Source organism: Nycticebus coucang, chromosome 8, assembly GCF_027406575.1.
Source record: "Nycticebus coucang isolate mNycCou1 chromosome 8, mNycCou1.pri, whole genome shotgun sequence".
Lineage (NCBI taxonomy): Eukaryota > Metazoa > Chordata > Mammalia > Primates > Lorisidae > Nycticebus > Nycticebus coucang.
Genome location: NC_069787.1, coordinates 69,622,696 through 69,646,634, shown reverse-complemented (window position 1 = coordinate 69,646,634; position 23,939 = coordinate 69,622,696). Strand labels below are relative to the sequence as shown.

At 39.6% G+C, this 23,939-nt stretch overlaps 2 protein-coding genes across 4 annotated transcripts in view; one reads left to right on the top strand and one right to left on the bottom strand.

The window, feature by feature from the left end:
- Nucleotides 1–13,053: 13,053 nt before the first annotated feature.
- On the bottom strand, nt 13,054–22,946 carry OXSM (3-oxoacyl-ACP synthase, mitochondrial). Of its 2 annotated transcripts, none has more exons than XM_053599439.1 (3): nt 22,697–22,946; nt 15,813–16,823; nt 13,054–13,498 (listed from the first exon to the last, which is right to left on the bottom strand). In XM_053599439.1, exons 2-3 carry the CDS (start codon nt 16,790–16,792, stop codon nt 13,096–13,098), a joined length of 1,383 nt encoding a protein of 460 aa, XP_053455414.1. In that variant the 5' UTR covers nt 16,793–16,823; nt 22,697–22,946; the 3' UTR covers nt 13,054–13,095. The 2 variants fall into 2 exon arrangements, with proteins under 2 accessions (XP_053455414.1, XP_053455413.1); XM_053599438.1 differs by lacking the exon at nt 22,697–22,946 and adding an exon at nt 17,536–19,392.
- The window catches only part of NGLY1 (N-glycanase 1), a 68,618-nt gene continuing 66,986 nt past the window's right edge, over nt 22,308–23,939 (top strand). Inside the window, exon 1 of one of the 2 annotated variants that reach the window (XM_053599437.1) lies at nt 22,308–22,717. In XM_053599437.1, the coding sequence (XP_053455412.1) occupies nt 22,587–22,717 (131 nt within the window). In that variant the 5' untranslated portion in view covers nt 22,308–22,586. The remainder of the gene's footprint in view (nt 22,718–23,939) is intronic. The other variant, XM_053599436.1, reaches the window with a different exon arrangement.

Below are 23,939 nucleotides of genomic sequence, written 5' to 3'. Positions count from 1 at the left end.
TTACCTGTAATAGCTCCATTCTTAAGTGTGAGTCATACATCAGTCTGATGTTTGTAACTTAAGGACTGCCTACAGTCATGTGGGAGCCTGGGGGAGTCTGAGGTCCTTGGAGAGATATGATGGGCATTTTTAAGGGCCTGTAGAGAATTGGCCAGGGATGGAGTGAAGTGAGAAGGAGTAAGTCTGAATTATTTATTTATTTTTTTTCAGTTTTTTTTTTTTATTAAATCATAACTGTGTACATTGATATGATCATGGGGCATCATTCATTAGCTTCACAGACCGCTTACCAAGTTACACATATACCCTTGTAAGATGCACCGCTGGTGTAATCCCACCAATCCCCTTCCCTCTACCTACCTCCCACCGCCCTCCCCTCCCTTTCCCCCTTCCCCCTATTCTTAGGTTGTAACTGGGTTATAGCTTTCATGTGAAAACTCTAAATTAGTCTCATAGTAGAGCTGAGTACATTGGGTACTTTCTCTTCCATTCTTGAGATACTTTACTAAGAAGAATATGTTCCAGCTCCATCCATGTAAACATGAAAAAGGTAAAGTCTCCATCTTTCTTTAAGGCTGCATAATATTCCATGGTGTACAGATTTGTAAGCCACTGTATGGGCTTGAAGAAACAACATCAAAAAGCAAACAAATAAAATATATTTTGAATTAATTACTATTATTGGTTAGCCCTGTACTAACCACTTTACATGTATTAACTCATCTAATCTTCACAGCAACCCTAAGAAATAGGTACTATTTTTTTCCCCATTTCACAGATGGGAAACATTTTACAGATGAAAAACTACAAAGAAGTTAAATAAATTGCCAAAGTCACAAAATTTATAAGGGGCAGAGCCAGTACCTGAACCCAGGCATGTGGGCTCCAGAGCCAATTCTCCTTACATATTATACAAGTTACTTACCAGATACAAGATGCTTATGGATTTGGATAATTCTTTCTCTGTTCTCTTCTAACAATGGCTCTTTTCTAGTTAATATGCTGCTCTAGCAATGTCTTGTCTAGGGGATTACCTCCTGGATCTTTGCACTCTACATTATTATTCATTCATCTTTCTGAACCACAAATAACTGAGCTTAGCTATTAAAATAATTTAATTCCTTCTGTATCTGAAAGCATTTTTATCAACCTTTTCCCTCTTGCTTTAGACCAAAATGCAACTGAAAAAACTTCTTGAGAAGAAAAAGGCCAATGGTTTGTATAAAACATGAGCATTTGAGTCCTGTTAATTTCAAGTATACAATTTTAACCAGGCAGGCACAGATGCAGATCATGAGTGAGTGTGTTCATCCATCTTTGTGTACAAAGGATTTCACATCAGCAATATTAGCATAATCTTTAAATAGACATCAAGGAACAAAACCACAGCTAGAAGGAACCTTGAGAAGTCATCTAATCCACCCCTGTTGCTAGGCTTTCTAACCTTTCATCTCTTCAGAAGAAATTTCACTACCTTCTTTGCTAATATTTCAATGCCTTAGACTGTTCATTTTAGGGGAACTTCCTATAGTCTGGATATGGTTCTTTTTACTTTGACAAAGCTTCTCTCCATTTAATAGGTCACAGGGACAACATCATGATGATGATGATGATAACTTGGCTTAGATATAGAAAAATAAAATAAAAACCCAATCCATTTGTCTAAACTTAGTGATTAAGTTCCTAGGAAATTCATCAATATGAAAAAGACCACATTCCTCTTTTAATATAATAACCATTCTTTGTACAGAGGATTATATTTAGTGCATCAAGCAACTGTATTTGCATCTCAAAACCATCATTTGAGAGGCAGTATTATTGACTCCATTTTACAAATGAGAAAACTGAGGCTCAGTGATAAAGATTTAGATCCCGTACTATTTAGTCCAAATCTCCCATTTCTTCTACCATGACATGATGGAAAAGCAAGGAGATGTTCTTGTGACCATCAGACCATCTTTAATAGAACTTGGTCATGGCAGAATTAAGCAATGAAAGGATAAAGTAAGTTCTCACATGCTGTTTGCTGAAGTTAGACCAGACCAAAATGGCAACATATATTTCTGTTCACTGAGGTTGTAATATTATTAGCAAGTGGTGAGGGGTGTAGAGAAATGGCTGACTCATATCTTCTGTATTTCTTTAAGTTTTTAAAATGAGCATATATCATATGACCTGTCATCTGTATTTTTACTTATGGTGTAAGAAATGTATATATTAAATACCTATAGTATTTATACATGTAAAAACATACCATCAGTGTTTTTACCTATAAATGAATGAACCTTTCCCATGAAGTACTGTGATCTTTTTAAATTGTAAATAAAGATACACATAATATTAAATATGAAAACAGTAGAATATTTATACCTAGAGAGTAATCATTCTGATTTTTAGGTTGGGGTTTGGCTATCAGACTTTATACATTATAATTTAGTTTATCAGTACCCATAACAAAAAAACAGGGAACATCTTTCTTCTTTTCCAAACAAAAAAAAGGGTTTGTTCAATCAACTTTTCTTCTCCAAATTCAGAAAAGGGTCCAAAAGAATTAGTTCTTCCTCTCACAACAGTGTCCTGTTTTCTTTTCTGCTGAACATCAGAAGAATAAGAATATTCTTGGGCCACACATTAAATACCCAAACACTAATGAAAGTTGATTAGTAAAAGAGAAGGTCTTTGCATACTTTTCCTGATACCAACACTACAGATAAGCAAAACAGTCCTCAAATAACCCGCATGTAGACAGCAGGCTGTAGGTGGGGCATCCCTACAGGATTTCCCTTCGTGGAGAAAGTCAGGGCTTTCTCTTTGGGAAAGTGGTATATTCATGAGATTAAGAGACTATTCTCTGGAGTCAGAAAATACTTTTCTGTCCCTGTTCTGCCTCTTTGTAGCTATATGACTTTGGACTAGCTTTTTAACCTCACTAAACTTCAGATTTCTTATCTATAAAATGGGGACAACAAGATTACCAAAACTTAAATAGCTGTTGTGAGAATTAAATCAAATGATATTAAGAAAGGTACTTGAAACAATGCGTGGCACATAAGCACTACATGAGAGCACTAGGTATTTGTCATGTTGTTGGCATTATTATTATAGTACTAAAATTTAGCATTTAAATCTTATACTGCAACATTTCTGGATACTCCACTGACATAGAAAAATTATCTGGCTAAACATTTCAGAGAATGTGCTTCTTTTCAGAGTTAGAACAGGAGTCATAAAACTATAGCCCATTGCCCAAATATGGCTCCCTGCCAGCCAAATCCTTCCATGCCCACTTGTTTATGTTACTTTTTACGGCTGTTTTTGCATTATAAGGGCAGAGTTGAGAAGTTGCAACTGAGACCATATGGCCCACAAAACCAAAAATATTTACTAGCTGTCCCTTTATAGAAAAAACTGACTGAATCCTGAGTTGGAAGCATTTTTGTTCAACATAACATATTTAGTCTCTCTTATAATTCAAGATATGTTCCTTGTGCCAAGCAATTCTAAAGAAATTACCAAAATACCCATCATCCTTTCCTCGTTGGTGTCAAAGATTAAAGCAGAGTCTCAAGTAACTAGTAACAGAGAATAAGCATCACTGAAGGTAACAGACAGTAAGAATTACTGCCTCCACTAATCATGGCTATACCAGCCACACTCTGTACTTATTCTTGAAAGAAACAATAGCTCTCTTATTTTTCTAAAACGATGGATGAATTTCTCTTTGCTGTCCTTCCAGTATAGAGATATTTTCAGTCACTATTGGAACTAAGATTTTTTTTGTGTGTTGGTATATGTGTTTGTGTGTACACGTATGTGTGTATATATTTATATGTCACACACTTCACAATGCTATTTTTGTTCACAAGATCTCTCCCATGAAGCTTATGTTCTAACGGAGGGAATCAAAAGTCCCAAAGATATATATATTTTTAAAAGATAATTTCCGATAATATAACAGACACAAGGAAACAAAACAGGACTCTGGGATGGAAAGAGATTGGAAAGGAATAAATGGGACTACTTTAGATTGAGTGGCTAGGGAAGGCCTCTCACAAGAAGAGACATTTGTACCAAAACCTGCATAACAAGAAGCAGCCAATTCCACATAAATAAAAAATAGTGTTCCAAGTCAAAAGCAGAAATGAGCTTGGTGTGTTGAGGGTAGGCATAAAATCACCAGCAAGGCTTGAATGCAAGCAGTATAAACTGAGATTAGAAAGGAAGGTCATGTCTAGACCATGTGGGGTCTTACAGGCCTTGGTAAAGTGTTTGAATTTTATTCTAAATGAAATGGGAAGCCATTAGTATGTTTGCAGCAGGGAAATAACATGATCTGATTTGTATGACAAGAATGTTGATCTGACTTGTATGACTGGTGTTTGGGAAGCAATGGAAAGTGAAAGCAGAAAGACAAAAAACACCCTGCAGTTCAGGGTAAAAATAATAATGGTGGTAGAAACAAAGAGCAGTGATTACTCAGGGTATGTTTTGAAAATACAATTGGCTGGGATTACTGAAGGATTAGGAAAGGGAAGGAGGAAAGGGAGAAATCAAGGGTGACTCTTACTAGTCTTGTGATCTAAGCAACCAGGTAGTTGATGGAGTAATTTACCAGTGATGGATTCATGCACTGTTCATTCAACAAATGTTTACAGAGATCAACTTTATGCCAGGTACTGTTCTAGGCAACAGCAACTACAGCAGTGAAAGAAGTAGCCAAAATTCCTACTCTGGTAGAACTAATATTCCAGGGAGGATAGAAAACAGAAGAGATTTAAAAAGATGCAAGGAATTTGGGGAGAAAAGTGAAGGTAACCAACTAGCAAATCCTGTTATTCTGTCCCCTATGTCTTGTAGTAGTTCAGGTTGAAAACAGATGGCAGCTGCAGTATAGCCACATTTGGGGTATACTTGAAAAATGTTGGGGGGAGGAAGATCTTCCATATGGGCTGAGCTATTAATACATCTGGTCACTCACTTTGCTTAGCAGAAGTAGCCCATGAAATAAGAATATATAGAAATTCCTGGGCAATGGCCGAAGGTATTTTTAGTCAGGAGTCTAGAAGGAAAGGAACTGGGAAAGTGAGAAAATTTCTCAAGTAGAGGCATGTATGGACATAGAGATACTTTATGAAGGGTAAAGACTTCTGTATCACACATTTATATCCACTAGAAAGCACCCATTAGAAGGGTTGAACAATTAAGTAGACAAAATGACTACCAATTGACATTAGCCAGCCTTTGTCACTGGCTACTTGCAAAAAGGAACATGAACTTGCAAAAAAAGAACATGAACAAAGTGGCTACAGTGGCTGAAATGGAGGCTACTTATGGACTCAACAATATGACTTTCATTTACCAGGACAGATGTAGCTACTGCCGCCTCCATTTACCAAGTTGAGTCTAGTTACTGCCGCCTCTGAATGTCCAACCTAGCTCAAAAGAAGTATCTGGTTCATCCTCACAGGCACAGATACCTGTTTCAGGTGTGGCTTTGCCTTTCCTGCCTACAGCCTCAGCTAGCAGCACTATCTGCAGCCTTGTGGAATACATGACACATAGGCATAGACCACTTACAACACAGCATCTAAGCAGGGGGACTACTCCATAGCAAAGGTCCACAGGCCCATGAGAGTAAACCTATCACATGGACCCGTGGGTTATATCATACATCACATCATCCAGAACAGCCACCCTCGAAGAAGCTAAAACGATCTTTCATAGGAATACCTGAATCACAGCTCAGAGGCAACATTCGGACTGGATGTGATGCCATTCTCAGGATGCAGCCTATATTTAAATCAAAGGCCTTCATATGGGGCTATGTCTCCAACAAAAACACATGTATTCAGTAATCAAGAGAGTTGGAAAACAGGAGTAGCCCACTTAGCATCACTTCCAATGATCCAATCACAATAAGGAATTCTATGCTTTCCATCTTTGCAACTCTGGGCTATGCAGTGTTGGAAGTCGTGCTCTTCACACATCACACTCTTCCCAGGGGACACAGCAAGTATCACATTGAACAAGGCTGTAGATGTCACTGGGACCCTAATCAGCTGGAGAAGGTAGTGCTGTATTCACACAAATAGAACTGGGAGAATGCACATGGTATCTAGGTGGTCTGCTTGGGGACATCCTAGTATTCCCTTTCCTCCCAATTCCAGTGCTCAATGATACATGCAGCAACTGCTATCTGAAAAGGGTCTAGTTATGATCACCAACAGTGTACAATACTCAGGAATGAAGGTTTGGGTCACATACCAGGGAAACCACCCACCTGCCAAGATGATAGCTGAGAGTGAGGGGAATTTAGAATGAATAGTAGATTTGAGAGAGGATGAGTACCAGTTGTGGACCTGGGAACTGCAGCATCACAGGCTAAAGTTTATCCTACTAACTTCTTTCTTCCAAATTTTCCCTTAGGAGGTTACACAAAAAGCCAATTTCACCACTACATAATATATCCACATACATATCTGCTCCTGTAACCCCTAATCAATATAAATTAAAAAAAATAGAATAAATGTTCTCCAGGAAAAGATGCCCACAGGAATCAAGGAGGAGCTGTCCCACAAATCTGCTTGAAGAAAAAGATTTCTGTGGTGTAAGGGGTGGATTACAATGGTCATGAAAAATGCATAGTCCAGATCACTGTGCCCGGGCAGTTCCCAGCCAATGACCAGACACAGAGACGGTATTAATGCAAGCCCATTCCTGAGAGAGGTACAACTCCTTTAAAAGATTTTGGATAGAAAAGAAATATCCAAAATCAAATCAGAGATCAATGAAATTGAAAACAAAAGAATCATTCAGAAATTAATGAAACAAGAAGTTGGTTTTTTGAAAAAATAAACAAAATGGATAAACCATTGGCCAGACTAATGAGAAATAGAAAAGTAAAATCTCTAGTAACTTCAATCAGAATTGATAAAGGGGAAATAACAACTGATCCCACAGAGATACAAGAGATCATCTCTGAATACTACCAGAAACTCTATGCCCAGAAATTTGACAATGTGAAGGAAATGGATCAATATTTGGAATCACACCCTCTCCCTAGACTTAGCCAGGAAGAAATAGAGCTCCTGAACAGACCAATTTCAAGCACTGAGATCAAAGGAACAATAAAAAAATCTTCCAACCAAAAAATGCCCTGGTCCAGATGGCTTCACGCCAGAATTCTATCAAACCTTCAAGGAAGAGCTTATTCCTGTACTGCAGAAATTATTCCAAAAAATTGAGGAAGAAGGAATCCTCCCCAACACATTCTATGAAGCAAACATCACCCTGATACCAAAACCAGGAAAAGACCCAAACAAAAAGAAGAATTTCAGACCAATCTCACTCATGAATATAGATGCAAAAATTCTCAACAAAATCCTAGCCAATAGATTATAGCTTATCATCAAAAAAGTCATTCATCATGATCAAGTAGGCTTCATCCCAGGGATGCAAGGCTGGTTTTACATACGCAAGTCCATAAACATTATCCACCATATTAACAGAGGCAAAAATAAAGATCACATGATCCTCTCAATAGATGCAGAAAAAGCATTTGATAAAATCCAGCATCCTTTTCTAATTAGAACACTGAAGAGTATAGGCATAGGTGGCACATTTCTAAAACTGATTGAAGCTATCTATGACAAACCCACAGCCAATATTTTACTGAATGGAGTAAAACTGAAACCTTTTCCTCTTAGAACTGGAACCAGACAAGGTTGTCCTCTGTCACCTTTACTATTCAACATAGTGCTGGAAGTTCTAGCCAATACAATTAGGCAAGACAAGGAAATAAAGGGAATCCAAATGGGAGCAGAGGAGGTCAAACTCTCCCTCTTTGCTGACGACATGATCTTATACTTAGAGAACCCCAAAGACTCAACCACAAGAGTCCTAGAGGTCATCAAAAAATACAGTAATGTTTTAGGATATAAAATCAATGTCCACAAGTCAGTAGCCTTTATATACACCAGTAACAGTCAAGATGAGAAGCTAATTAAGGACACAACTCCCTTCACCATAGTTTCAAAGAAAATGAAATACCTAGGAATATACCTAACGAAGGAGGTGAAGGACCTATATAAAGAAAATTATGAAATCCTCAGAAAGGAAATAGCAGAGGATATTAACAAATGGAAGAACATACCATGCTCATGGATGGGAAGAATCAACATTGTTAAAATGTCTATACTTCCCAAAGCAATCTACCTATTCAATGCCATTCCTATCAAAATACCCACCTCGTACTTTCAAGATTTGGAGAAAATGATTCTGCGTTTTGTATGGAACTGGAAAAAACCCCATATAGCTAAGGCAGTTCTTAGTAATAAATATAAAGCGGGGGGCATCAGCATACCAGATTTTAGTCTGTACTACAAAGCCATAGTGGTCAAGACAGCATGGTACTGGCACAAAAACAGAGACATAGACATTTGGAATCGAATTGAAAACCAAGAAATGAAACTAACATCTTACAACCAGCTAATCTTCGATAAACCAAACAAGAACATACCTTTGGGGAAAGACTCCCTATTCAATAAATGGTGTTGGGAGAACTGGATGTCTACATGTAAAAGACTGAAACTGGACCCACACCTTTCCCCACTCACAAAAATTGATTCAAGATGGATAAAGGACTTAAATTTAAGGCATGAAACAATAAAAATCCTCCAAGAAAGCATAGGAAAAACACGGGAAGATATTGGCCTGGGGAAAGACTTCATGAAGAAGACTGCCATGGCAATTGCAACAACAACAAAAATAAACAAATGGGACTTCATTAAACTGAAAAGCTTCTGTACAGCTAAGGAGACAATAACCAAAGCAAAGAGACAACCTACACAATGGGAAAGGATATTTGCATATTTTCAATCAGACAAAAGCTTGATAACTAGGATCTATAGAGAACTCAAATTAATCCACATGAAAAAAGCCAACAACCCCATATATCAATGGGCAAGAGACATGAATAGAACCTTCTCTAAAGATGACAGGCGAATGGCTAACAAACACCTGAAAAAATGTTCATCATCTCTATATATTAGAGAAATGCAAATCAAAACAACCCTGAGATATGATCTAACCCCAGTGAGAATGGCCCACATCACAAAATCTCAAAACTGCAGATGCTGGCGTGGATGTGGAGAGAAGGGGACACTTTTACACTGCTGGTGGTACCGCAAACTAGTACAACCTTTCTGGAAGGAATTATGGAGAAACCTCAAAGCACTCAAGCTAGACCTCCCATTTGATCCTGCAATCCCATTACTGGGCATCTACCCAGAAGGAAAAAAATCCTTTTATCATAAGGACACTTGTACTAGACTGTTTATTGCAGCTCAATTTACAATTGCCAAAATGTGGAAACAGTCTAAATGCCCACCAACCCAGGAATGGATTAACAAGCTGTGGTATATGTATACCATGGAATACTATTCAGCTATTAAAAAAAATGGAGACTTTACATCCTTCGTATTAACCTGGATGGAAGTGGAAGACATTATTCTTAGTAAAGCATCACAAGAATGGAGAAGCATGAATCCTATGTACTCAATTTTGATATGAGGACAATTAATGACAATTAAGGTTATGGGAGGGAGGAAAAGCAGAAAGAGGGACGGAGGGAGGGGGGGTGGGGCCTTGGTGTGTATCACACTTTATGGGGGCAACACATGATTGCAAGGGGGACTTTACCTAGCAATTGCAATCAGTGTAACCTGGCTTATTGTACCCTCTTTGAATCCCCAAGAATAAAAAAAAAAAAGATTTTGGATCATGAATTGCCCAATACCCTGACCAAAACTTTCTTAGAATGTCATTTCAGTCTGAGACCTTTCCCACCCACTCCTCTTTCATTCCTCACCTTCACAGGTGTCAGACTTTCATTGCAGTCTGAAGGTTCTCTCTGCCTTCTGCTGCTTGCTCCTTTATCCTTCACAAGACATCTTCCACAATAAACTTCTCAAACAGAAAATCCTATTTGGGTATGTGCTTCTCAGACCTGAATGTAAGAAAGTCCTTTTTTCTTTCTTTCTTTTTTTTTTTTCCTTAAATGTAAATCCCCAGGGGATGAGGGTGGAATATTTGTGTCTAAAACTAGTAATATACTCATAGCTCAAGGCTACAGAGAATCCTCAAATATGTAGTAGTACTTGTACTCATCTCAGTAATGTATATAAATATGTACGTATCCTTCTCAAACCCTTTCTACATTAGTGATTTTCAAGGAAAGTATTCTTTGCTTTAGATGTTTTTCTTCTATAAATTAAAAAAAAAATCCTTGACTTTCTTCTATTCAAAAGGCAATACATATTCACTTAAAAAATGAGACAAGGTATACAATTAAAAAATAAGCTAGAGAGATTAGGAATAGAATAAATGTCAAAGATACCTACATTGATTAACCAATTTAAAAAATTCAAGCCAGGCATAATGCCTCACACCTGTAATCCTAGCATTCTGGGAGGCCAACACAGGAGGATCCCTTGGGCCTAGGAGTTCAAGACCAGCTTGAGCAAAATCAAGACCCCATCTCTACATTAACCAGGCGTGTGATGATGCCTGTATATAGTCCCAGCAACTTGGGAGGCTGAGGCAAGGTGATCACGTCAGCCCAGAAGTTTGAGGTTATAGTGAGATATGATGATATGACTGTACTCTAGCCCAGGCAGTAGAGAGACCACCTCAAAAAAGAAGGCAAAATCAGCAATATAAGAAGAATTAATTACTGATAAACCTCAAAAACATTATGAAATCCAGGAGCAAAAGAATATATTCTATATGATTCTATTTATATAGAATTCTAGAAAGGGCACATCTTACCAGTAATGACAGAAAACTCTTCAGTGATCGCCTGGAACTGGGGGGACTGACTACAAAGAGGCACAGAGGCATTTTGGGGGTGATAAAAAATGTTCTCGATTTTGATTAATGTGGTGGTTACTCGCGTGTGCACATACCTTTATCAAAATTCATTGAACTATACACTTAAAAAATGAGTGTATTTTATTGTATATAAATTATACCCTAATAAAGTTGATATATAAAAAAAAATTTTCAACTTGGAAGAAACTTGGGTCAAAATATTCTGCTTCATGCAGGCTACAATCTTTTCTTACCTAGATTTTACAATACCTTCTTACCGTATTCCCTTAAGGGAATCAAGCCTCCCTCTAATCTGTTTTTCACTCTACAGCCAGTGATGTTTTTACAAGAAAATATGGTTATGTCACTCCAAATAACTCCCATTCTTCACCTTATCAGTCAGGGTTAAATCAGAGAAACAGAACCACTAAAACATATTTAGTGGGAACTAGTTAAACAGTATCTGTAATGCTATTACATTCATCTATCATCTTCTGATGCTGGAGTTTGAAGTCCACGGGGCAGGCTGTTGGAAGAGAAGATGGATGTACAGTTCCAATACAAAGACAGAACCCATAAATGCAAGAAACCTGTCAATTCTTACCGCCTCTGACTCTGATGGTATAGAGAAGAAGTTGGGCCTTCCATTATCATGGAACTAAACACATACCTAGCGATCCAAGAGTCAGAGAAACTAGAGGATGACCCAGGGTAAGATGAAGCAGTTGCAGGCTCAACCACTACCTCACACCAAGGGGAGCCAACAGGCAGGCAACAAGTATGAGTTACAAAATAGCCAATTCACTTTCATCCTCCAAATCTCCCACAGGAATCTCTTATGGACCACCCTTACCAAGCATACACAGTAAAGGGAATGCTGGGAAATGTAGTTCAGCCTACCAAATTGATACATTACAAAGCCATCCTAAACCTTCAGTGCTTCCCATTATCTTTACTGCCTTAACAAAATGTCTATTAAAATGTGGGAAACCCTGTTCATTGCTGAAGAACTTATTTATCCACTTATTCACTCCATCCCATTGCTACATAAACTTCCATTACAACATAAACTTCTGTCTTAGTTTGAGTCACCCAGAAAGCAGACCCTGAAAAAGGTGGTTTGCAATTCCTATAAATAATATTAAAAATCAGGAAGTGTGGGAAGGGTTAGGAAAGGGGGAAAGCAAGTAAAGGGAGTGTTAGTTAATGCTGTGGGCAACTGGAACTCCAGTATCTCTGGAAATCTGAGGCACTGTGTAGAACCCTCTGAAGGAGGGTGAGCCACTTACCCCCTAACTGCCATCCTCATTGCTTGAGTGTCGCCTCTGAGGAACTTGTCCTCCTCCCCCTCCCAAAAGTTCCAGCCAGCTACAGATGAACTAGATCTCTTGGCCTCAGAGAAAGCCTGAAGGCAGAAAAGTAGAGGGACGACCGGCACTTGCCGTTGTATGTTGGAAGAACATAAGACACTACCAAAGCTACCATGAAGTTAGAGTAGGGTTGAGGGGATGTGGCCTGAGTCACCAATAACTTCTCCTCTACTTCCCAAAGACTTTTACCTCCATTAATCTCTAGATGCCAACATAAATACAAAAAGAATAAGAAAGAATGCCAAACCAATTTCACTTTCAGAGTACTGATGAGTTGGGAGTTTAGGAAAATTTCATTAACTTACTGAATTACAGTATGGATAATATAAAGAAACGAGAGCTAGATAAGTAATGGGTCTATAGATTAACAGCTAAAAGATACACTCAAAGAATATTGATGAATGATGCAAACTCCTAGTTATATTGTATTTCTTCCTACATAGGAAGGGGTACCCCTGGAGCTGCACACTGCAGCAACCCTAGACAGCACAGAGTAGCTACTCACTAAATGCCCAAAGGGACAAGAGTAGGTGAAAGATCATAGACGTTGTTTGACCTGGCGTATCAGGAAAACACAGGTAAGTGGTTCTCAAGCGGGAGCTATTTTGTTCCCCAGAACACATATGGTAATGTCTAGGAACATTTTTGTTTGTCACACATGGGGAAAGGGGTGCTATAAGAATCTAGTAGGAAGAGACCAGGATGCTGTTAAACATTTTATGATGCACAGGACGACCTCCCTTTCCCCAACAAAAAATTATCCTACCCAAAATATTAAAGTGCCAAGATTGAGAAACCCTGATACAAAAAATACAACATTTAAAAAATCAATATATTTAATTACAAATGATTTGTCCTACATGCCAGCAATACAAAGTGTTGCATTAGTACCACCAAAGCCAAAGGAATTGGTGAGTCCAATACATCTTTTCTCAGTTTTCCATTCCTGTGCCTTTAGTGGAACATAATTGAGATCAAATTCTGGTTCTGTACAATCCAGGTTTAAAGTAGGTGGTAGTTTTTGATAATAACAAGCTAGAGTGGTAAAAGCTGCCTCAACCGCCCCGGCAGCGCCCAGCAGATGTCCTGTGGCTCCCTTAGTTGAGGAAATAGCAAGAGCATATGCATGGTCTCTGAAGAGATGTTTGATAGCTTTGTTTTCAGCAGCATCTCCCAATGGTGTAGAAGTAGCATGTGCATTGATGTAAGATATCTCTTCAGGTTGTAGCCCTGCATCTTTTACAGCAGCAGCCATACATCTAATAAAACGAGAAAGAAATTTATGAGGACTAAGTTTTATTTGAACGGAGATTCTTTTTCTGTGTGACTTAAGCAAAAGAAATATAGGCATCCTAGTAGACAAGGAAAAGAATTCTTTGCTCTACTAGCAGAACTCCATCTTGAAGTACAATATCAGTTATACTATCAGCATGGAAATTATGAGTCATACACTTGGACTGATTCATCCCCATGAGTTAAATATACAAGCCTTTAATTGTATAATCTCTAATAAAATAAAATTCTATTTATTTGAATTGGCATTTTTCCATGTTGACTCAACTAGAATAATTTTTCATCTTGGGATTTTTTATGAATATGGCAATTTTTTGTGAGCATTATAACTATGTTTTAATTTTTCTTTTACATTTAAATGTAAAACTTAGAATATTTCTCAATAATCTACTACATTAGTGGTTCAAATAACTTTTCAAAATCTTCATTTAGGCTGTAAGAATTCTAAATGAGCCAGGTGCAGTGGCTCATGCCTGTAATGCTATCACTCTAGGAAGTTGAAGCAGGAGAATCTTTTGAGCTCAGGAGCTCTAGACTAGCCTAAGCAACACAGCAAGACCCCTATCTTTACTAAAAACAGAAAAATTAGCAGGGCATTGTGGCAGATGCCTGTAGTCCCAGCTACTCAAAAGGCTGAGGTGTCACTTGGATCCAGGAATTTCAGGTTGATGTGAGCTAGGCTGATGCTATGGCACTCTAGCCTGGGAAAAAGTGAGACTCTGTCTCAAAAAAATAATAACAAGGCACGGTGGCTTATGCCTGTAATCCTGGCACTCTGGGAGGTCAAAGCAAATGGATTGTCTCAAATTGAAGACTCTCAAGCTTGAGAGTTTGAGACCAGTCTGAATGAGAGCAATACTCTGTCTCTATTAAAAATAGAAAAATTAGCTGGGCATAGTGGAGCATGCCTTTAGTCCAAGCTACTCAGGAGACTGAGGCATGAGGACTGCTCAAACCCAAGAGTTTGAGGTTGCTGTGAGCTATGATGTTACAGCACTCTACTCAGAGCAAAACTTTGTCTCAAAAAATAAACAATAAAAATTAAAAAACCTAAATAAAGAAAGAATTATGAAGCTAATCCAAAAAACAAATAAATCTAACACTAAAAAAATTTCTCTGGAAAAACTTTTGAACACTTTTTAGATGTCAAAAATCTTCCTTTTAGTTCCCGAAACGTATCTATACAGATACAGATATTTCTTAATATATCTAATGTATTACCTTAATATATCTACATTTATACAGATACAGATATTTCTTAATAGGCAGCTCAGAGTATAATTTGAAGTATGCTGAAAGGATTCTGTTAAATATTACTATTTAAATATTACTATTTCTTCATCTAGCTTTTTACTATGCTTGACATTTACATCACCAGCAACTACTCACTAAAACTCAAAAGTATAATTTAGGGGTTGAAAAATCATGGCCCTGCTTTTGTAAACATTTTCATCAGAACACATAATATGCCCATTCATTTACATATTGTCTATGACTGCCTTCACCCTACAATGGCATAGCTGAATAGTTACAACAGACTTTATGCCCACAACGCCAAAAATATTTACTACTTGTCCCATTATAGAAAAGGATTACTAATTCCTGGCTAATTTAACTGAGTAAACATAGTATGATTTAAAACACAAAGCCATTATCTAACACACTGACATATTATTTTTTTATTTTTTTAAACACGCTACTTATCTCTTTTACAACTGAAAAACTGCTTTTCAAAGTGTGGCCCTTAGACCAGGAGCATCATCATCACCTGAAAGCTTATTAGAAACACAGACTCTCAAGCACCACCCAAGACCTTCAGTGTCAGAGTCAGCATTTTTAATAAGATCTCTGGGTAATTAAAGATGGAGAAGTGCTGATTTGAAAAGAACAGAAGTCTGATGAAATGAAGCAGAAACAAGACAAATCTTGTTTGGCTTTTCTCTCCCCATCTGATGAAGGGTCAAGGAGGAGGAAGACTTGGGAACGAGCACACTGATAGTTGTTAAACAGAAATGAAGGCATGAGAAGTTGGCAGAGACACATACGGCCTTCTTCACAATTGTAATGGCCTTAAATCAAATACAATTTTTATAAGGATGTTCAGATGTTTTCAAATATTTCAAATGTTTAAAGCAAAGAATTCAAAAACCATATTTAGTCTAAAACAGAAAAACAAAGATATTGTGCAACAAGGTGTGATACTACAATTTTCCTTAATTTGGTTCTTCAATAAAGTGTTTTATTTGAAGGAATATTTGGAAAGAAACAACCATTTTTTACCTTAAAGCACCTTGTCCTTCAGGATCGGGGGCAGTTATGTGACCAGCATCACCTGAGAGTCCATAGCCCAAAATTTCTGCATAGATTCTGGCCCCTCGTTGAACAGCATGTTCATGTTCTTCCAGTACCAGCATAGCTGCACCTTCTCCCATTACAAAACCATCTCTCTTTGGATGAAAGGGTCGACATGCTAACTTAGGATCTGAGTTTGTGCTCAGAGCCCGGGCTCTGGAAAACCCAGCTAGAGATAAAGGGCTAATGCAAGAATCTGTACCTCCAGCTACCATCACATCAGCATCACCATGTGCTATAAATCTAAAAGAGTCTCCTACAGCATGAGCTCCTGTGGTACAGGCTGTGGATACTGCATGATTGGGGCCCTTGAATTTATATCGAATGCTGACCTGGCCTGCTGCCATATTGACCAGAATCTTAGGAACAAAGAATGGGCTAACTTTACTGTAACCTTTTGTCTGAAACATCAAAGCGGTTTCAGAAACAACTTCAAGAGGAATCATTCCCATGCCAATTGCAACACCAGTAGCCACCTGATCAGCTTCTGACTGAGGATGCCAGCCAGAATCTTTCAAGGCTAATTCTGAAGCGGCAATGGCCATAATGGTGGGAGAAGACATAGACTTGATATCTGATTTGGACACAAAGTTTTGTTCATTGAACTGACCTTCATCACAACCTCTTGGCACATAAGCAGCAACACTGCAAGGGATACTCTTATACTCTTCACCAACCACTGAAACAATTCCACTCTCTCCTTGGATAAGACGTTCCCAAACCAGCTGAGTTCCAACACCAAGAGGTGTCACTAAGCCAATTCCTGTGATAACAACCCGCCTATGCAATTTAGATGTTGGCACAGTTCCCAAAAATCTTTTACTTCTTGTTAACTGCTGCCATAATCTTGAATATAGAAGAGAAGTGCTTGTAATTTTCAGGAAATTCTGCAAGCTGTTTGACAACATGGTTGAAACTCCGATGATCAGAAACACATTCCTGTAACAGACCACAACACACTGAGAAGTTATCCTTAGGGCTAAAATAACAATATCTAAGATGTTCTTTTGGGTGCCTGATATATACTGAGCATGGGAAAACAATTGTTACATCATTTTAATTTCTATTTTATCATCAAATAACTTGTTCAGACTTAACCCCCTCTTCAGACTGTAAGTACCTTCAGACACTGGAAGAAAATAAATGAATTAGTCATTCAATTCACCAAAACAATTTTTTTTCAGTATTACTAAGGACTTATTTTAAATAGCTTTTCCGGTGCCAGTGGCACAGAAAACTTATTTCAGGGCCTATTCTTTAAGGTGCAGTAAACGGGCTTTACCAACTTTCAATTTCTAGACATAACCAGCCTGTTTGCAAGGCCGCCCAGAACCAACAGCCTTAGCCCAGTTGTTTGGACGCTTAGGTTGACAACAGACTGTGTCTAGGCTTGCGACTGGGAGAGAGGACAGATCTTTCCACTCAGCTAAACTTCTCCAATCCGGTTATCTGTGGAAGGAGAGGTTACGTCTAGCCTATCATTCCAAGGGAGAGAGGAAAGGGGTGTGGCCATTCCCTGCACTGCCTCCAATGAAAGCATATTGAGAGGTAAAGAAATCAGGCCCCAAGTCCTTGTACGCCCCTCTCGAAATTCGTCCCCAACCCAATTTGGCTGCGGAGGGACTGAAGGAAGAGAGCAGCGAACTGCTACCTGTAACAGGGCTGAACGCAGCGACGGACCTCAGCGTTGACGCGCTCGAACGCACGCGCACGCGCACGCGCACGTACGCCCATGCGCGCTCGCACGCACACGTCACGCCCGAGCCGGCTTCAGCCGGTTGAGTGCTGCGGGTCACCTTGGCCGAGGTCGGACCCTGGGTGGGCAGTGGCTGGGTGGGAGTTTATTTTAGTTAAGACAATCCTGTCGGAACCTCAGTGATTCGCGGATAATACAAGACCTGCTAAAAACGTGATAAGATAGCATTTTCTTCCATCAAAAGGGCATTTTTCTTTGGCAGTGGTGTTGTCTGAGAAGGTACACGTCGTATTCCACGGACTCCTGGAAAAGAACGAAATGACTACCGTACTTCCAGAGTTATTTATAATAATGAGTAAAGTATAACAAGAATGCCCAACATCAGGAAATTGTGTGATTTTGTGACACATCCAAATGTCATGTATCCACTTAATAATTTTAGGGGTGAATATTAATGTGCAAAGATGTTGAGAATATTTGTTAGGAGATATAGCCACCTACAAAACATATTATTTTCAAAAATGTTTTAGAGGTCTGCAAAGGCATACAATGATGGTGTTACTATATTTTTACATAGCCTTATTTACTACCTTTTCTACAATTCTTTTGTAATAGTAACAAAGTTTTTACTTTTTAAAATTGGTCTCCAGGTATCACACCCTAATGTTGTAATAATGGAGGCATTTATTTGTGTATGAAAAATTCATTAACTTTACTTGCACAGAGCTGGCCGTGAATCTATAAAGGGAGAATATGAATATAACATGCAAATACAAAAAAGTCAGTGACGTGGTATTTATTGCCCATCTGCTGTACACAGGCCTGGAGGCATGAGATGCGAGATGTCACGGTGTCTTCCACGAACTGCTGAGTATTGCAGTATGATCAATGTCAAGGTGTGGAACGACGCAACAGTAAAAGCAGATCACAGCAGCTTTGGGAATGATAATGAGGACTTTGGATTTGATACAATGGGCCAGACATATGTGATAGCTGGGCTAATTTGGAGCAGAACATTCTTTTACTAAATCTAAATTTCTCTAGGAAATTCACGGTAAACTGTCTCATTTCCTTCACCAGTCTTCCCTACCCCTTTTTGTCTTTAACAAAGCCACTTCATTTAAGTTACCAGCCTGGCTCCTGGCACTATTTGACTTTAGAATGTGGGCAAGGGGAGCTGTAAAAACCTTTTCACCAGGAGAATAACATGATCAGATGTGTGCTTTAGAAAGTTCACTATTGCAGCAGTCTACATGGTGGACTGAAAGAATGTGGGAATGATCACAGGGAGAGAGTTAAAACTGGATGAAACATGATGAGGCCCTGAACAAAGGCAATGGCAAGGAAGAGAGATACAGGAAATGCTCAGAATGAAATACTGTTGGGATATTGTTGCTGATGGAATGGGGAGTCCTTGGTCCCCTTTCCAACCTTAATCTAAGGGTTCTATTCAAGTTCTCAGTGGAACTACAGCTCACAATGAGATTTTCCTTCCTCTGAACTAGTAGTTCTCAAATTTTATTCTGTATCAAAATCATCTGAAGGGCTTGTTACTACACAGGTTAATGGCCCCAACCTTTAAATCTGGGGCTTGAGAATTTGTCTTTTTGACAGGTTTCCTGGTGATGGTGATGTTGCTGGTCTAACTACTGCTCTAAACTCATTATAATATGTCTGTGGAAATAGGGACTTATCTCCTTCAAGGCTTCACAGTGCCTACAGCACAGTGCTTGGCATTTAGTAGTCATTTCGTAAATATTTGATGAATGAATGACTAATAGAAAGAATGAATAAACACCCTTACATTTGATAGTTAGTATATGTGCTCTTTTTGTGCACTTCTTACTGGATGACATTTGATTTTCAAACCTTCACAATAACTTTTGTTTCATCAACTAAAGGGCTATTTGTGTGTAAATTGCTATCATTAGATTTGTCTTCCCTACTAGATTAAAACTCTCATGCTATCTCAGACTGCTTTGCACATATCAGGCACTGAATAAAGTTGTTGGTTAATCAATATAATCACACAATACTGAGTCATCACACCAATTCCTAAAAGGCTTCAAACTCCTTACTGATGATCTACATTGAGGTAAACTTTATATGTATGTGTATATATATATACACATACATATTTTTAACATATATATATGCACATCTGTAACAAAACCAATACTGGGAAAAATTCTGTAGGTTATTTCTTTGTTGTTTCTTTTAAGAATAGTGCCATAATTTGTCAATTCCAGAGATAACATTCTTAACAAAGGTGGAATCCTGAAAAAATATTGTTTTGGAACAAAAAAATCAAAAGAATAGGAAGTTTAAAGCTGATACAACACTAGGTCATCAATGAATGAACACTTACATTGACGAATGTAAAGAAATGAAGAGTAGCTTATTCAATTTTTCTAAAGAAAACAAAATATTTCTTCAACTTTCAAAAAAAATCAAATAGGAAGTTTAAAGCTGATACAATACTAGGTCATCGATCAATGAACACTTACATTGATGAATATAAAGAAATGAAGAGTAGCTTATTCAATTTTTCTAAAGAAAACTGAAAATATTTCTTCAACTTTCTTGGAAGAAGAGACAAAAACCCTTATTATAATGGGTTATTATAATGAATTCCCTTAATAGCCTTATAAAAAACTATAGTTATTCAAGAACTTAAGAGATGTTGATAAAGTGTTATCTAGAAGGACTCAAATTTCAGGTGATTTTAAAAAACGAAATGGTGATTTCTATGATTTTGTGGACTATACATTATTATCACAGTATTAATTCTATGGCATTGGTTTTCACACTGTGGTTGCATGTTTCCCCACAAAAGTGTTTTTTGGCAATTATATCTGTAAAAGGGAAGGCTCAGCTGACATCATTCTGCCCCTCTGCATCCCCCCTGCTTCAATTCCAGAGCATTTCCACTTTGGTGTTTTGTATATAGAGAGTCTTCCTAAGATTTTATTTGGAAAACAAGTGTTCTGTTGCTTTAAAGAAATCATAAATATTGTATAATATACAGGATGGCCATAAAGTTAGTTAAAGTTTTAAATTGCACACTATTTTAAATTGTACATCAACTTCATGGCCACCCTATATAATATCTTTATATAAGGATAAATGTATGGATTTAAGAAGCCCAAATTAAGGGAGTTATAGTTTGTGGCAAAGACTGGTGAGCTATAGCTCTAGCCCTGTCACCCTTCCATTCCATTGTGTAGTTGTAAGAGGCCCTGTGCAGCTAAGAACTACATTTCCCAGCCTCCCCCTTTTATCTAGAAGGGGCCTCTTTCTCCATAACCATATGGTAGAGAAAATGGCTGTATGTCATTTCTGGACTCCAGTGGTTAAGTAGGTGTGCCCCCTATTTTTTTCCAACCACTAACTAAATGCAAAATCTCTGAGGCTCTATGGCAGAAGTTAGCAAACTACTGGCTAGTTAGGAAACTACAACCTACAGAAGGCTATTTTTAAAAACAGAATTTCATTAGAACAGCCACGCCCATGCACTTTAAAGTATTGCCTATGGAGGTGCAACTGCAGAGGCAGAGTTTAAACACCTGAGACAGACCCTATGATCCATAAAGACTAAAACATTTACTTTCTGGCCCCTTACAGGAAATATCTGTGTACTCCTGTTTTCAAGGGATGCAAGGAGCATGGGCCCACTGACTAATGACATTAATAATGCATTATTTAAACTGTTATGTAAACCAGAAAGAAATTACTTTTGTGTTAAGCCATAGAAAATTTTAGTTACAAGTGCTAGTAACATGCTGTTGAACACACTATTCTTCCAAGCTGGTCTAACCTGTTTATTAGAAACTTAGGTATAGCTAGCAGATAATTATAGCAGAGAGCATAGCTCAAGGTCTTGTTCAGAGATAGTGAAAGAAAACTTCAAATCTTAAAATCAAACAGGAAATGAAACATCAATAACTTTTTAAGAGGTTACTTAGGCCAAGAACTTATCTTAAAAACAGGTCAAGAAAAATACTTGAGATTTGGAAAGGAATTTATGCAAAGGAAGCCATTGGTGAAGTATACTATCAAGGTCATGGTAAGGCAGAGGCTGCATTTAAAGTATGATACTTAGGGATGCATCTTCTAAGATGAATAAAATACAGTGACCACGTGATCTATCTGCACAACAAAAATCACAAAATAAATACCCTTCCTATGTGGGATGCAAGTTTTTATTCCCCTCCAATTCTATTCTGTTCTATTTTGTTATTACTGTGTATTTGTTTTATGCTGGTCACCAGATGGTAATGTATTTCAACCTGTGGTTTAAAAAACACTTCTTTATAGAGGAATCATTATCTGAGCTGGGACTTAGATAAGAAAATTTCAATCTTTTACCTAATTCTTAAAAGAAATCGGACATCATAAACCCAGCAGAGTTTACCACCACGGTTTTGTTTTTGAACGTTCGTCGTTCTTTCCTCCTGGGTCTTTCATCTACACTTCTATCTAGAACACTTTGACAATCCGCGAAGGCTGCTTATTGGGAAGGGAGAGCGGTGCAGACGGTTTCTCCACCTTAGCGGCTGGATCAATTGAAGCTGACCCCGGGCCGCGGAGGAATCCGGGTTTCGGCGAGGAACAGCCCTGCCTGTCCCGGCTCGGTCCCCGCGGGCCGAACCATCCCAATCCGCACGCCTCCAGGCCTATTCTCGCTCCCCCGCCCCTCTCGGCCAGGCCACCGCCCCCCACCCGACAGAAGTCCCCCAACCCTTACAACCGGGCACCCTGTCCGTCCCGGTGGAACCTCCTCCCTGCCGCCTCTGCTCTGCTCTGTCTCAGCGGACAGCCCTGCCGGGCAAGGGGCCCCCACCTCGCGAACAGGCCCTGGCCCGCTGCTCCCGGCCAACTTCCCAGCCCCTCCCGGCCGCGGCCCCCGCCCCTCCCGCCGGTTGCGGTGGCCGCGGCTCGCTGAGGCGCCTGCTCAGTGCGGGACGCGGCGCGCGGAGGGCGGCGACGGCCGCTGGCGCTCAAGCATGGCGGCGGCGGCGCTGGGCAGCTCCTCCGGCTCGGCGTCCCCGGCAGTGGCCGAGCTCTGCCAGAACACCCCAGAGACCTTCCTGGAGGCCTCCAAGCTGCTGCTCACCTACGCTGATAACATCCTCAGGTGCGAGGCCGTGGGGTTGGACTGAGGTGCCGGGGCGAGCAGGCCGTGGCGTCTGCTCGGCCCGGGTCTGGGGGCGCCCGGCCCGGGCCCCAGAGGGCGGCCAGGCCCAGAGGGACCCGGGCCCGGACCTAGCGTCGGCGCAGCGTACGACCCCGCCGGCCAGGGGCCTTGGGACGCGGCTGGGTTCCACGGCTGCCCAAGAAGAGGAAGTTTGTTGGCAGTTGTGACTTGGCAGCTGACCTGGTGTCGAGGTGCTGCTGGGCGTGAACTGGAGGTCCCAGCGACAGGAGGGCAGAGGGAAGGTGCGAACTTGGCCTCTTACCTCCTTGTTTAACTGTCTTAAATGTCAGGACATAAATCGTAACGGCGTTTCATTCCCGTTGCCAGTGTCTTACTGAGCAGGGTGGCTTACATTTCCTCATGTTTATCAGCAGTTAGTTCCTGACAAAGTTATATTTTCTTTTCATTTTGTGAATATCCTAATACTAAGGCATAATATTACTGACAAGGTGGGATTTTGAAGTTTTAATGTTTGGGGGGGTTTTTTGGTGCCTGTTTTTGTTGATTAAAACACTTAACGTAGTATTTTAAAGTTATGGTTTTTCATGTTAGTGTCTGGATTCTACTATTCGACATGATCCTTTAAATAAGAATAAGTGATGGTATTGATAGGAGTACTTTGCTTCTTTCTCTCGTGAGCAAAAGTATGCTTCTAGAACTCTCGAAAACTTCACAGATTTGGGGGATTGGGAGGAAAGTTTGATTATTCATTGAGAAGCATAACCCCACTTCCACCCCTGCAGTTCCTCAGATCAAATGATGTGGCTGTCTTGTCCTAAAGAGGGACTTGGTATGTGGGGCAGGAAAATGGAACCTGGCTTAAAGGAGCTTCTGGTATTTTAGTGGTGGTATCTAGTTCAAAGGAGGAGGACCTGTAGTCTTTTTTTTTTTTGTAGAGACAGAGTCTCACTGTACCGCCCTCCGGTAGAGTGCCGTGGCGTCACACGGCTCACAGCAACCTCTAACTCTCGGGCTTACGCGATTCTCTTGCCTCAGCCTCCCGAGTAGCTGGGACTACAGGCGCCCGCCACAACGCCCGGCTATTTTTTTTGTTGCGGTTTGGCCGGGGTCGGGTTTGAACCCGCCACCCTTGGCATATGGGGCCGGCGCCCTACTCACTGAGCCACAGGCGCCGCCCCTAGGACCTGTAGTCTTAAGGAAA